The sequence below is a fragment of the Tupaia chinensis genome, unplaced genomic scaffold (genome assembly GCF_000334495.1).
Source record: "Tupaia chinensis unplaced genomic scaffold, TupChi_1.0 Scaffold000057_1, whole genome shotgun sequence".
Taxonomy (NCBI): domain Eukaryota; kingdom Metazoa; phylum Chordata; class Mammalia; order Scandentia; family Tupaiidae; genus Tupaia; species Tupaia belangeri.
Genome location: NW_006159515.1, coordinates 3,698,192 through 3,713,436, shown reverse-complemented (window position 1 = coordinate 3,713,436; position 15,245 = coordinate 3,698,192). Strand labels below are relative to the sequence as shown.

The window sequence follows — 15,245 nt, the reverse complement described above, 5'->3', positions numbered from 1 at the left end:
AAAGAGAGAGCGAGAGAGAACCCTCCACAGACCTGGTCATTCTATGAGACTCTTCTTCCAGTCCTCAGTGCTGTGGGGTCTTGTGCATTCCCATTCACGTGCCTGGTATGTTTCAGGCTGACTAAGGTGGGGATTCAAACCTGAGTTGACATGTGGGATTGACTTTTCTTGAGCAGCTCATTATCAGTTCTCCACAGAACTGGCTCTGTGGATTTTTTTTAGCTTTCTGTGAATTCCCCAGGATTGTAAGCTCCATATGATAAGGATGATAGACTCCTCATCTACATTTTTCTCCATTATTTAGCACTGTGCATAGCTGGTGCTTAAAATATATGTAAAGAATAAATTAATTTCATAATATTATAAGATTACTTTTAATCTTTACTCCCTTTTCCGCTCTTTATTTTTTCCCTATGTAGTTAATCCTTGAAATACAAATGTGAATGAAGTAAAAATTACAAAGGAAGTCTGCTAATTTTGAAATGAAGCAACCCACTTTACATGCAGGAAAAAATTTTATACAACTGGAAATTAAACAATTGAAAATTTAATTGACTTGCTTTCTTTTCTTTTTTTTTTTTTTCACTTTAATTCTATGACACTAAAGCAGTAGCTAAGGTTCCCTAGATTTTTTTCAAAACTTCAACACCTTACGCCTTACCCATCATATAGAGGAGTACGATAGTTGCTAATGCAAAACATGAGGGAAAACAATGTCTTTATTTATTGAAGAAAATTTTAGATATGTTTAATAGATAGTGCTCACTATGCTAGGCAGATTTTAATGTTAGAAATGAAAGACAAAATGACTTTTTGGGTATATCTCATATAAACAGAAAGACAAAGATTGAAAATGTACAGAGACAAAAAGACAAGTGGATTTATGATTCTGGAGAAAAGGCCATATTCTTTCAATCATGTGGCTGTGAGAGGGTCCTACAGTTTGATGTCTCAGGGCTTCTCTCTACAGGATGGTGTGCGCATGCGTGCCTCTGATCCAGGCCGGCTGAGGCTGGGGGTGGATTGTGGCCTGAGGTCCCTACAGGGGGTACTTTTTTTCTCCGTTTCTTTCATGGAAGAGATAAATAAGTTAACTTAAAATAAAAAAAACCTTGATTAAACCCTTTCATATTAGTTATAAAATACTCTTAATCCTAGACTGATTTACTTTAAAAAACAATGAGAGAGCAAGCATAGGAAGGAATGAGAGAAGGAGAGAGAGAGAGAGGCAGAGATGGGGGCATTTTTGACAGGGTATCACCACATCCCAATCCCTCCTGCCCCTGACTGCCAGTTAGCTGGGCCCATAGGCAGGTGCCCCTGCACCCGGTCTGAGAAGGATGGGCTGGGAGTGAACCTGGGTCTCTCATGTGGCCTCATCATCACACGGTGGCAGCCTTCCATTGCATCACTGTGGCTGGGCCCGATTTACTTTGGACCCTCAATACATGTACATTAAAGGATAAAACAGATTACATATAATCCCTAAATAAAAATGATGACACACAATGAGATGTTGTGCAGAAAGAACCATTGATAGGGTATTCTTGCGCCTGTGTTAACTGAAGGTAGAAGAGTGTCTCACGCAGGACCCAGCGTACTGTTTACGTATAACGGTCCTCTCCTCCAAATCAAAGTGTGACAGCCTCAATCACAGCCGTGTTTTCATCATCTAATTCTCAAGAACTCACTGCAAAGATCAGTAAAAGAGAAAAAGTTCCAACTCTGTATTAAGTCCTTTTATTTTCTCTTCATTACCGTGACTAGATGAGAAATCACTTATCTACCAAAGCACTTCTCGCTGAAGAGAGCAGTGCCCAGGGCTTTCACACTCGGTATGATGCACACCAGTTCTGCGGACCAAGCTCAGCGGTGGCTCTGAGACACAGCACGTGACTCTGGTGGGCCACACAACTTCCCACTGCTCTCCTAGAGATAGGTCTGGAGTGGTACTGCAGAGATGCAGGTGTTATCTTAGAAACTCCTTTGAGAAGAGGGAAAGCCCCATAGATGAAAACAGGCTGTCCTCTTGCTCTAAGTGAATAAACGCTCATCCTGGAGATGAGGAAACAGGCTGGGGAACTTGCTATGTGCAGAGTCCCTAGAACAAAACATCACTCTATAATCACATAGAAAATTACGAAATGCTGTTTGGCAATCAACAAGGCTTTGTGAAGAGTAAATTACAGAACGATTTAATTTACTTCTTCAAAGTCTAAGACGCTGGGTACACAATGGAAATAGCAACTGAAATAGCAACAAAAATCAAACTCAAAAATCAGACTTGTGTACAATAAGGAGGAAAAAAATTCAGGAATTAATATATTGTGTTTGCCTAGACTGCTGCACCCGAAGGTCAGGTGTGTGTGAGTAAAGGTCATCCCCCTCGACTGACGAATGTAAGTCTGCTGAGGCTGACTTCATGGTGGGGCTTGTTAACAGCAACCTTTCACTGGAGTGAGAGGCACGTACATATACTCAGTTGGGTGCGATACCAGCCATTTAACATAGATTGGAGTATTTAATTCTCATTAAAAACTTGGAAAATAAGGGCCAGAGTAATTAAGGCGCTGGATCTCATATGGCTGACTATGGTTCGTCCAGACCCACTGGTTTGAAAAAAAAAGAAAACAACAACAACAACAACAACAACAAACCCCACAAAAACACTGGGTGCATGTGCATATGTGCCCAAAATCCCAAGAGGGAGAAGAGAGGAGAAGGGATTGAGCATGGTCATCCCCGCTGGAAGTGCTTTCTCACTTTCTTTTTCTCTGTCTCCCTCTCTCCAATAAGCACAACTAAAAATAAATAAATAAGTAAATCATGAAAAGAACTTTGAAAATAGAATTAGCTGCACTTTGTGGGTAAGGACTGGAACCTGCAGCCCTCACACAATACCCCGCTTCTTTCGAAAAGTCACATCAAGCACGTTCTGCTTCCCGTGCCTCTCCATGGGCTGCCCTTTCTGCTTGGAGCAACTCTAGCTCTGTCTTCCTTCTGCGAAGAGAACTTAGGGGTCCTGCCTCATGGTTCCTGTGTTTCTTTCTACTTTCATCCCTTTATGTGCATTTCTCCCTCATCCGACCTTGAGCTTCGAGCTTCTCAAGGGCACAGTTGTCATCTCGCTCATTGTTGAATTTGAATCTAGAAGAGTGGCAGATGAGCAGTGGGTGCTCTATAAATGTTTGCTGAGTGACTGACTGAAGGAATGTTGAAGACTTATGGAAATGAAAATGACAAACAAACAAGACTCATTGTGTTTATCGTTTGCCTTATTTTGTACACGAATTATGTTGATTATGAAAGCTTATTAAGGAGCTTGCTCTGTGCTCATTAGCAGGGAGGCAGGCAAGAGAGGGAGCAGACACTGCCCTATTGCTGGAGAGCTCTGCACTGCATTTTTCAAGGGGCCTCTCATAGCACCCTGGGAAGTGGGGTCAGTGCGGCCCTCATGTAGCTCTGGGAGGTTCACTCACATTTTGGAGACCATCATGGGTTCTGACTCCACAAATGGCACAGATGTCAAGACAGCAGGGAGCCTGGGCCAGGGAGCAGCCAGATGCTGCTCTCCACCACAGAGGATGCCATGCCTCCATGCGAGTCCTCACTCCTGAGGACCACGAGGGCTGCTTTCACTACAGATCCCTGAAAGCCAAGTCACACCTCGGCTTCCAAACCAGCACTCACTTACGGAATCTAGAGCTTCATTTCAGTAACTCAGAGGAGAAAAGTGTGAGTAGAAGCTTGCTTTATTTCCTTCTGCTCAGAAACTAAACTCCTCTCAAGATCCTTTAACCAGGAAGAAAAAGCCCCCTCTCAGTGTCCACAGGAGAGGGATGAAGAAGGATGACAGGCTGTGGGAGTCACTCTTGGGGAATGTCATTTTCATGGGGTCTGGAAGGATAGTCATTTATCCTAAAGGAGAGGAGGGAATGTATTTCTCCTGCCCTTTTCTTCCTTTTTTTTTTTTTTTTTTTGAGAGGTTTTTCGCTATAGGGTGCGTGCGCTCGCCAGACAGAGAGAGACAGAAAGCGAGAAATTACCCCCCAGTGGGGATGGTCACGCCGCAATCCCTTCTCCTCCATTCTCCTCTCAGGATCTTGGGCACGTATGCACACGTGCCCGGCGTGAGTTTTAAGCCACCAGGTCCGGGACTCGAACCGTGGTCGACTATGTGGGAGTCCAGCGACATAGCCATTACGCTAACTGCTGGTTCCCCTTTTCTTCCTTTTTAAAAATTTGCTATAGGGCACATGCACTGGCCAGAGGGAGACAAGGGGGTGGGGGGAACAGGCCATGGGGGGGATGGCCATGCTGCAATCCCTTCTCTTCCATTCTCCTTTTGGGATTCTGGGCACACATGCACATGTGCCTGGCATATTTTCAAGCTGCTGGGTCTGGAACTTGAACCCTCCAATGGGCTATGTGGGATCCAGCTGCTTTTATCACCCTGCCACCTGGCTGGCCCACATTTTTTTCTTTTAGAATCTAGGCTGGCTCTAAAGAGCTTAAAGATTTGCATTTTGTGTGCTCATTGTTTGCAGGGAGGACAGGTGTGCTAAGCTATATGATAAAGGTGATCAGACAGGGCTATTTTTAAAAACATGGTCTCTGCAAATTGAAGTTGCCATGGGAATTACTTATCACTGTTCAAGTGACTCACTGACTGGGTAATTACTCAGAGAAGCTGGCCTAACACGTGCATTCCTGTTTTCTCCAATGTTTAAGCATACTCCAACCTCATTTTGTTGTCAGTTTTTTCCCCTTAACCTATGATCTTCAGGTTCCTGGAACTATTCCCTGGCAAGAGAAAGGAGATTCTTCCTGGGCCAGCTGGTGGTGTGGTGATCTTAGCGGTAGATTCCACACAGCTGACTTCACAATTTGAGTCTCAGATCGGGCGGCTTTAAAACCACGCTGGGTATGTGGCATATGTACCCAAAGTCCTGAGAGGAGAATGGAGGAGAAGGGATTGCAGTGTGGCCATCCCCACGGAGGGGGGTTGATTTCTCACTTTTTCTCTCTAGGGAGTGTATGTGCCCTATAGAAGAAATAAAAAGCAATTCTTTCTTATGTAGTAGAAGGAAGAAGTTTTTCCTTACAGGTAACCATAGAAGGAGTTGCTTTATTGTTTTTTTTTTGTTGTTGTTGTTGTTGTTTTTTTTTTTTTTGCCATGACAATGATAAACCAGAGGCCCCTTGTTTTCTTTTTCTTTCTTCCCACTTTTTTTTTTTTGGGGGGGGGAGGTTTTTGCCATAGGGCTTGTGTGCTCGCCAGACAAAGAGAGACAGAGAGACAGAAAGCAAGAAATCACCCCCCCCCGGGGGATGGCCACGCCGTAATCCCTTCTCCTCCATTCTCCTCTCGGGATCTTAGGCACACACACACACGCGCCCGGCATGAGTTTTAAGCCACCAGGTCTGGGATGCGAACCATGGTCGACAACATGGGAGTCCAGCAACATAGCCATTACGCTAACTGCTGGTCCCTGTCTTCCCACTTTAACAACCTCAATTCACACAGTGCAAGAATCCTATTTTTGTTTTTGTTTTTTTCACGAAGTGTGAAGGACCACATCCAGCACTTCACACTGACTGGGATTTTCTAAGGCAATTGGCATTTTAGTGAAAAATTTCAATTGCTTGCTGCAAAATACATTGTAAGAGGAGGTAACAGTGATGTGGTGTGTGTTCAGGCTCTTCGATCTGCATTGATGTACTTCTGTTTTTCAGTTGCTTTAGAGTTTCTTCATAAACATGAAAAAGACTTGTTATATTTAAAATATAAATGCCAGACTGCTTTTTCTTATAGTTCTGCTTCCATTAAATCGTCATCTCTGGTATTTTCTGTTTAAGATTTCCCTGGTCCAGTCAACAAAGATAATGGAAGAATACCAGGAAGTGTTGGGAGCTGAAGTCAGAACTGTGCATCCTGAAAGGAATTGCTAAGACCCACTTTTCTGATTATCTAAATAAAGTAGGGCTGGCCCTGTAGCCCAGTGATTGAGGGGGCTGGATCTCCCATGGCCGACCATGGCAGGTGAGAAAACATGCAGGCCCATGTGGGTGCATGCCCCAAATCCCAACAGAATGGAGAGATGGAGAAAGGACAGCAACCTGATCACATTCTCCCACCCCCACATCCCTCTGTCTCTGTCTGTGTATCTGTGATGAGTACACATTCCCTCTGACAATTAAATATATATATAAAATAAAGTCAAAGCCTTAGGAATACATGGATGGCAGTATGGGTACAGTCTCTGGTTGCTCCCATGGTAGTGTACTCTGCAGTTGAGGTGAAATGAAAATATGTTCTCTACCTTCTGTTTTTCAGCTTGTAGTATAATGGAAGTTGCCCAGGGACTAACAATATACCTATTTCCTGAATTATTTATTTATTTTTACTGATCATTATTATTATTCTTTAATTTGCTACAGGAAAATGCACTCACCAAGAGAAACAGAAAGAGAGAGAGAGAAAGAGAAAGAGAAAAAAAATGAGAAAGCAAGTCACCAGGTCCAGGTCTCAAACCACAGTTGGCCATCTGGGAGTCTAGTGCCTTAACCACCATGCCACCTGCTGGCTCCAGCTCATTATTCCAGCTGCAGTCCATCTCCACATGGGCCAACTAGGCATACATGTGATATAATTATTTAAGATTAAGTGATGTGTGTCTGAATCCACTGACCGTAATGACTGGGAACTACCTGTAGTCTTCTTCTCTCTTTTCAAAGGTAAATGACTTAGATACCACCAAGGAGCATTGTCTTTGCTAATTCATTATTTTTAAGAAGATTATGAAGAAGGTTCAGTTGTAAGACTACAGAATAAAACAATTATGAAGAAGGTTCAGTTGTAAGACTACAGAGTTAAACTCTAATTATCTTACTTTCACTTACTTAAAAAATAACTGTTCAATGGGAAGACAAAAAGAAGCCACACAATAAAAGGACACTGAAGAAATCAGAAATGGCATTTTAAGTTCTTTGAGCCTAACCCAATAAAGAAGTCCCCAGTGGAGGGAAGATGGTAAGTGCAGGGGTAGGTGCACCAAAATTTTCCCTAGTAAACCTGCCCCCCACCAGCCACCAGCCATCTGTTAGGAATCTTTTTATTACTTTCATTCTCAGCCAAATCCAAATATTCTGTTCAGGATGTATGAGAAATACCACTTTTTTTTTTTTTTTTGAGCTATAATACATTTTCATGAACTACTATTTCATCTTGGTGTTTTCAGGGGACTCTCGTTACTAGTGATTTAAATGAGTAGGTCATGGTTTGGGACATAATTGATATGAGCACTTGTTACTCTTCCTCAGAAAGGGGGCCACAACCATTGCCCAGCCTGGACAATGTTTATTCCACACCTCTGGCTTACAATTTGCTTTGGAAACGAGAGAAAATAAAACAAAAACAATAATCTTTCTAGTGTCTGAGTTGCAATTTCAAACTGAATGACTGAAGATAAGTCATTATCTTCCCACTGGTTTCTCCACTGACAATGGGATCTTTGCTGCCACGCCCTGTATACAACATGGAATAAATGATAACTGCAAAGAGAGGCAGGCAAGTTTAGTTTAACCAAATGTAAAAGAGCAAACTCTGGAGGAACGTTAAGGGTAACACACAACACATTTCATGGTTTTTCATTAAAAAGATAAAAGCAAAATTTATCTCCATCAAGATCAAATGAGTGGACTGGCAGACCAGGTAGGAAAAACGTCTCGAAGCACAGAAGAAAAATAGAGAGATGGCGATCCTAAGAGGAAGAAAAGCAGCAGGTGGAAAAGAAATAACTGAAAAGTTAATGCATGGAAATGTCTATAAGCAAATATTAGTCTGCAAACTGAAAAGACTCCATAGTTCAGGAAGTCTCTTGAGAAAAGACACACAAGGTATGTCCTGATAAAATTTCTGATCTCTTCCCAAAAGGAACTAGCCAACCCAAGCTACCAAATGAAAACCTAATTATTTTCAAATGACAAAAGAAAGACTGTGGCATCAGACTTGTTATGTACAATCTTGACTCTATAAAGTAGAGGAAAAACATCTGTAGATGACCGAAAGAATCAGAATAAGTGAAAATCCTCAGTAAAGAAGAGACAAACTGCAAAGGCAATTGTCATGGTAATCTAGAACAAAATGGCACTACTACAGCAGAGAACTAGGAACTGAGGAGGGGCAAGTAGTGGGGTTTCTCTGGGGAAGGATGAGGAGGAGGCAGGGACTCTACAGGCCTCATCCCTGGGTGGAGAAAATGTAGGTGAAAGGGATGGTGTTTCATTTTCACTTGGTAACAGAGACGTATGAACTTCACTGTGAGCAACAGAGAAACAGTGGCTAACAACAGAGGAATAAAAAATAAACTAAGAATTCCAAAGTGAAATGCTTGCAAGTAAATTAGATGCTCTTATGAGCTCTTACATTTAATCTCTTTTAATAACTATGCTATTGATCTTTCATTTTATGACTGATTATACTACTGAACTGACATTGACTACATGATCAAACTGATGAACTGATCTATGTATGTATCAGTTTGATAGTACAATATGCATACATAGACACATGTGCATACATAAATGTATTTTATGTGATTTATCTATTTACTTGTTGCACCTAAACTGCTTTTTTGTCTTACACTTTTATACATAATTTTTAATTTATTAATTTTAATTATTATTTATACATTTAATCGCTATACATCATTTAGATTGCAAAGAGACTTTACCCAGCATGACGCACACCTCAGGCCAGCCCAGTTGAGAACATATGCACGTCCTCATAAACAAATAATAAATCATATCCGTGTCCCACAAATGCCTTACCTCTCCATTTTCCCCTAAATTTCCTTTTCTCTACTCTTCCCCTCCTCCACTCTTTTCACTTTGGTTCTAGTGTCCATAACAACTTTTAATGCTTGTATGTCCTCCAGTCTTTCAATCTCTGCCATAGAGTGCGGACAGTTGGTGTATGTTAAGGGGAGACACACGATGTCTCTCTTTCATAGCCTGACTTGCTTCACTCAGCAAGTCTTACACATTTTTAAAAGTGGAGAAATGGAACACGACATGACTTTAAAGTTATAAACTGAAGTTGCTTTATATGCATGTGACTCCCTAGGGATCCTTTATTGTGTACTTTAAGAAGAAAATTCTTGTCTATTTTTCAAGTGGTAAATAAATAAGTCAACAAGGACAGGAATAAGATACTCTGCCCAGACATAATTCTTGACACGTATTAATATTCTAAGAAATGGCACTTATTTTTACTGATTTTAGAGAAATCTGCTCTGGTTACTCTCTCTGATGTAACGATTATACATGCTCGTGGTTGTTTGTAGAAGGCAACAGACAGGCCAGTGTAAACCTGGGCTTTAAAACTTCAGTGATCCAAGCCCTAATTCCGCACAGGAGAAAATGCAGGTTTGGGAGGTTCTCGATGTTTTTCAAGTCACACAGTGGCCACGCGATACTGCTCAAAAGCCGACTTGTATAAATGCAAAATTCGAACTCATAAATCTTCAAATGTCAGATTTAATGATTTCTTCTGCAAATAAAATAATTGCCTTGATTATTCTCCTAGGACATTGGATTCTAGGGACACTGGATTCAGGTCATTCTTTTCTCTCACATACATGCTACTAAAACGTTAAGTGCTTTGAGACAGTGGTTCTTACTTTTTGGTCAATGTATTTGTTGTCTTCAATTGCCGACCGTTTGGAGTGATCACACGACGAGGAAGAGGTTGAAGGGAGGCTTCTCAAGAGGCAGCAGGTGTCCTGTTGCTGGCGATCAATGAACTGCTTCATAAAACTTTCCCTTTGCAAGTCAAGTATACAAACACAAGCATTAGTGATGAAGTGGAGCGAGCCACACATTTTGCAATGACACATGTGCTTGGGTTACAATAAAGCAGTGGCAAAAATCATGAAAAACAAGACATGGCACCCTAAGAGTGATGCTTAGATTTAATTACCAAAATATTGACTTTGGAGAAAACTTCCTGAGTCCTCAGTGACTACTGAGTAAACAAAAATTAATGACCCTGGAATAATTTTTAAGCAATGATATTCAGTAACTGGTGGCATTTTTTGAATTCTATTGTGGTAATAAGATACCTCCTCCCACCCCAGGACTTGGAAAACATTATTTTCCCCCCAATTCCATTCATCATAAGAATCTTTGAGAGGTAATTTTACACTTAAAGACTCAAAGGAAATAGGCTTTATCTGACGTCCAAAGCATGAAGAAAATTTCAGCATCTTTTCAAATATCCCAACTCAATTAATGTTTTAAAAGTCAGCAATGCAGATCTATTTCTATTTGAATTTCAAATACTATGGCACCACATATAGTCACTTACTGTTAGAATCACGTTGCCAAATTATTTTTAAAACTAGTTAAGTAAAAACTTTTCATATTCATCAGTTTCTATGAATAGGCTAGCTTCAGGGAATATTTGGACCAGTATTTGCGATTTTTGAGTTGCAACTAGAAAAAAATTATTTAATTATTACAATGGGTATTTTTAAGCATCTTCTATGAATTTGTTTAACTGGAGGAAAGAAGTGGTAGAAAATCAAATTACTACGAATAGAACGTGCTGTGTTTCTTTTTTTAAAAAGAGGAAGATAAATTACATGGTAAGCAGACATGCAGTCTAAAGAAATGCTGCCGACACGCAGAACCCGGGTCAGTGGGAGTTTCTCTGCCTACTGGGAGATAAAAGGGCTGCAGAGGCAATTTTAGCCTTCTCTGACTGAGGACCAGAGGCTGACGTTTGTCCACCACCCCTGCGACACTGAGCACCTTGGAATTACCTGGGAAATGCAATCCCTGTCAGGTCATCCCAGAGAGAAGCCTGGGCTCAGCTGCTACCGCTGTAAAATGAAATTTCTCTGAACACAGTGCTTAAAGGAGTCAATGGTTTTTAAACACAGCGTAGAAGACTTGATTTTAACTTAAAAATAGGGGGTAAATGCCACCCACATATGACTTTGAAAGAAAAACTTAACTAGGTTTAAGATAAGTCAGTCTTGTACAATGTATGTGAGATATGCAGTTAAAAAAAGTAAAAAAAGAATCCTTCAATACCTGATTTTAGGCACTGTAAAATCTGAAGGAAGCTTTGAGATTTTCACCATTTGTGGTCTGTTTGGAAATTTTTCAAAGATTCGCAGGCGCAGAGGAAGCTTTTCTTTGGTGTCTGCATTTGCTTCACTTTGCTTTAACTGAAGAAAAATAGAAGAAAGAAGGGGGGGATCTATAACACCATGTGAGTTACAGAAAATTAGATTAAGATTGAATAAGATGCAATTACAGAGAGAACCAGTAGATGGCAGCAAAGGCCCACCAGCTACACCTCTCCGGCCTACCGTACATGGCTCTGTGTGCAAAAACTTGGTTACAGGGAAGGAAAAAAAAACAAAAAAACAAAAAACGGAAACCAGGAAAAAATGAGAAAACATTATGTTACATTCAAAGATAAGTCTATTTTCATTCCACACTTTTTTATTGTCTATTTGTGATCACTTCTATATTTAAACAATAAAATGTGTATTAAACACATAGGTACTAGGATTAGGAATTCGAAGAATTTTTAAAATAAAAATAGGAACTACCAAATTGTAGAGAGTGACAATATTTGGAAAGTGAGAAAATGTCAAGAGAATTGGTCACATAGTCTAGCAGATTAAAAAAAAAAGCTCAAAATTAGAAACAACCCATTTGGTCCATAAAGCATGAGATTTCTATTAAGTTGTAGGGATGTTTGGGGATTAACTTAAGTGTCATAACACATCCTTGTGAAAAATGGCAAGGATTTCTTTATTATGTAAGATTATATATTTACACTTTTACATACTGAGTATCAGGGAAGCTGAGTCAACAACGTGAGCCAGGATCAATGCTGAAGGAAGGTCTGAGGACCGGCTTTCGCTGGTGGAATTCACTTGACACTTTCTTCCTCTCTTTTTCCCTGCTTTAACTTTTATTCACCACTCCCCTCCACGCAGCCCTGCTACAGACTGGAATTGCTGTCTCTACAGCCACCTTTTCTTGCTGTCCTGCCTTTTCAAACTACATCTTGCAACACTGATCCAGTTCAAACGGTACATGTGATTCAGGTAGGCTTTTGGGAGGGGGTAGGGAGGCATGTTTCTGAAGACCTTTAGCTCCTGACCCCCTTGTTGGGTGTGCTTTTGCTTCCTTGTAAGTAATGAAGCTTTGGGGTTGTGAAAGATTAGCACTAGAGGCTAAGAAAGTTTTTATAACCTGAAGAGACAGCAACTCTCTCCCCCTACCCACATGTGGGTAGACCAGCTGGCTAGAGAGAAAATAGAGCCCCAGTTTGGGGAAAATATGTCAATGTCAATACCGTGGATGGTTCGGCTGGACAACTGGTTGTAGGCTCGTAGTGAGAATATATGTTCTGCTTCCTGCATTTCTCATTTTACAAGCATTACTCTTACATTTTGGATCTTACAGCATACATATTTACCTTAGTCATTTGTCTGTCTTATTTAATTTTGGGGGCAGCCTCGGGTTTTCTGTCCTAGATGGTAATCTTATTTAGCGGAGAGATGCTGCTGTTCACTGCATTCCTCCCTCTCTAAGTGGGGCGCTCAAAGGCAGCGATGTGTGCAGAAGGGCACGTTCTGGATAATTTGATGGTTGTGATGACGACAGTGATAAAGAATTAGCCTCCGAAGGCACAAAACAAAAATTACCGGGATTTACATAAGATGCGGGCAATTAGAAAAATGACTCTGTACACAAACAGAGCTGTACAGGAAAGAGACTTGTATTCTAAAAGCTGATTGTACCGCTGGAAGAAAGGTATTGGTCAGTGGTAAGCACAGCGCATGGACAGGGAAGTGTTCATGTATTACGTCAGACCACGAGCCAGGCAGTTGTACCAGGCCAAAGACAAGCTGATAAGCTAGAGCAGAAATAAAGCATGTGTTCATTCATGAGTTTGCTGACTCATTTATTTATATATTGATGCCCTCATTTATAAATCAAGCCCCATAGGCCGGGTTCCATGGCAAAGTGCTTGTGATATAAAAATAGATACACCTCTTTACTTGCCCTCACAGAGCTTGCATTATAACAGGGTAGATGGTTCTGTAATAACAATAAAATATCGCCCTGACCCTATCCCTGGTGGAAAGTGCTTGGAAACAGAGGGGAGGGAGGAAAGGGAGAACTAAGAAAAGAAGGGTGGCACTAATTCCACTTTAAGAGAGTTCTTGGTGGTTGGGCAGCAGACAGTGGTGAGGCAGTCAAGTGTGACGCTCTGCCAAGCAATCCCATATGGGAAGATTCCTGGTTCAGGTCCAGACACCGCCCTGAGTACACTGGGTTTGTGCTGGTCCATGATTGAGGACTGGCTGACGCTAGGGGTGGGGTGTGGCATCTCTCTCCCTTTCTCTCTGGCACTCACTCGTGGGAGAATGTGTGTGTGCAAAACATATATCACATATATCTATGTGTGTGTATATATATATAGTGTGTGTGTGTGTGTGTGTGTGTGTATAAAATCTATATAAAATCATGTGCCCGGCATGATTGTCAAGCCACCAGGTCTGGTACTTCAATGGTGGCTGACTACGTGGAAGTCTAGCATCTTAACCACTATGCCAGCGGCTGGCCCCCAGTAACTTTGTTGTTTAAAAAGAAAGCTATGAGCAGCAGAAAGATCACTCAAGGTTTCTGTAAATGCATGGAATATAGCCCCATGGCCACAGAGAGGAAAATGGGCAACTATGTGAGATAACAGATGAGCTAACTTGTTGCACCAGAACAACCATTTTACTATACACACGTATCTCATAACACGCTGTATACATTGAATACACACTAACATTTACCTGAAAAAAGCATGATTAGAATAGTTAACATTAGGGTTCTAAATGTAGGTATATTTCATGATACTTCAATGTGTTCAAAGATACCTAAGGGCAAATAGTGTTTAATTAGAAGATAAGTCACTGCAATAAAAACACACAGCTCTTTGCTAGAAATCTCTCAGCCTGGCCCTCCCTCCTGCCCACCAGCACCTTCTTGGCCAATGACACCACCTGGACTCCTGCACGTCCTGCTAAGCCTCCCATCTGTTCTGGCTCCCTTTAATCCATTTCCGGGCTGTGGTTACAGTACTCTTCTCACTTTCTGGTTTAAAACTTCTCAGTGGCATTCCACGGCTCTTAAAACAAAATCCCCATCGCTAATTGAGACTCTGAGGCCGTCTGTCTCTGCCCCTCCCCGCGGTCTAGCCTCAGCTTGCTCTAAGCCGACACCACCGCCCGCTGAGGCTTCTGCCATCACTTGCTCAGAAGGGTCTGGACCTCTCATCCTCAGGACCTTGGCACCCCCTCTCCCCCCGTTGGGGACTCCTCTCTTTCCCCTTCTCTTAAACTTAATCAACTTGCATGTGCTCTCCAGCTTTCAGCTGCACTCATGTTTCCTCAGGAAAGCTTTGTATGACCATGAAGGCTTCTGATTACACGCGTGTAACATGCCGAGCCACATCACGTGGCTGTTTGTGTGAGGCAAAGCAGTTACACTGGCAATTTCTTTTGGCTCAACTTGACACGTATTTTATTCGCTTCCTAGGACAGCTGTAACAAATGACTACACAATTAGTCACTGAAAACTATTTCATTTAAAACCACAGAAATTCGTTTTCGGTGAAATAGAGACCAAAGTCCCAAATCAAGGTTTCAGGAGGGCTGTGCTCCCTTGGACAGCTCCAGGGAAGGCCCCCTCCTTTGCCTTTTTCTATTTCCTTCCTTCCTCCCTTTCTTTCCTTCCTTTCTTTCTCCCTCTCCTCCAGCCTTTTCCTTCCTCTCTTCCTTTCTCCCTTCCTTCTTCTTTTTGTTTTGTTTTTCAGCTCATGGTGACTCCCGGAACTTTGAGGTGCTCCTGGCCGTGGCTCTGTCACTCCAGCTCTGCCTCTGTTGTCACACGCTTTTCTCCCCGGCATGCTTCTCTGTCTTTGTATCGGAATCTCCCTGTTCTTTGTCTTACAAGGATACCAAAATTGGACTTAGGACCTGCCCTAATCCAGGATAATTAGCCGAGTACCTCCTCAAACACCCGACGCCCAATATGGTCTCACTCACTCTCAGGTTCTGACTGGGCGTACATCTGGGGGTGATGCTGTTAAACTGGCTGTACACGCTGTGTGTGAAATCACAGTGTGTGGCCACTCACACAACAGACCTTTTCCTGAGGAC

At 41.8% G+C, this 15,245-nt stretch overlaps 1 protein-coding gene across 1 annotated transcript in view; it reads right to left on the bottom strand.

Moving 5' to 3' along the window:
• NALCN (sodium leak channel, non-selective) overlaps nt 1–15,245 on the bottom strand; it is a 351,304-nt gene that overhangs the window by 95,199 nt on the left and 240,860 nt on the right. The window contains exons 15-16 of the mRNA XM_006141515.2: nt 11,101–11,237; nt 9,684–9,825 (exon numbers count right to left, since the gene is read on the bottom strand). Coding sequence (XP_006141577.1) covers nt 9,684–9,825; nt 11,101–11,237 — 279 coding nt within the window. The remainder of the gene's footprint in view (nt 1–9,683; nt 9,826–11,100; nt 11,238–15,245) is intronic.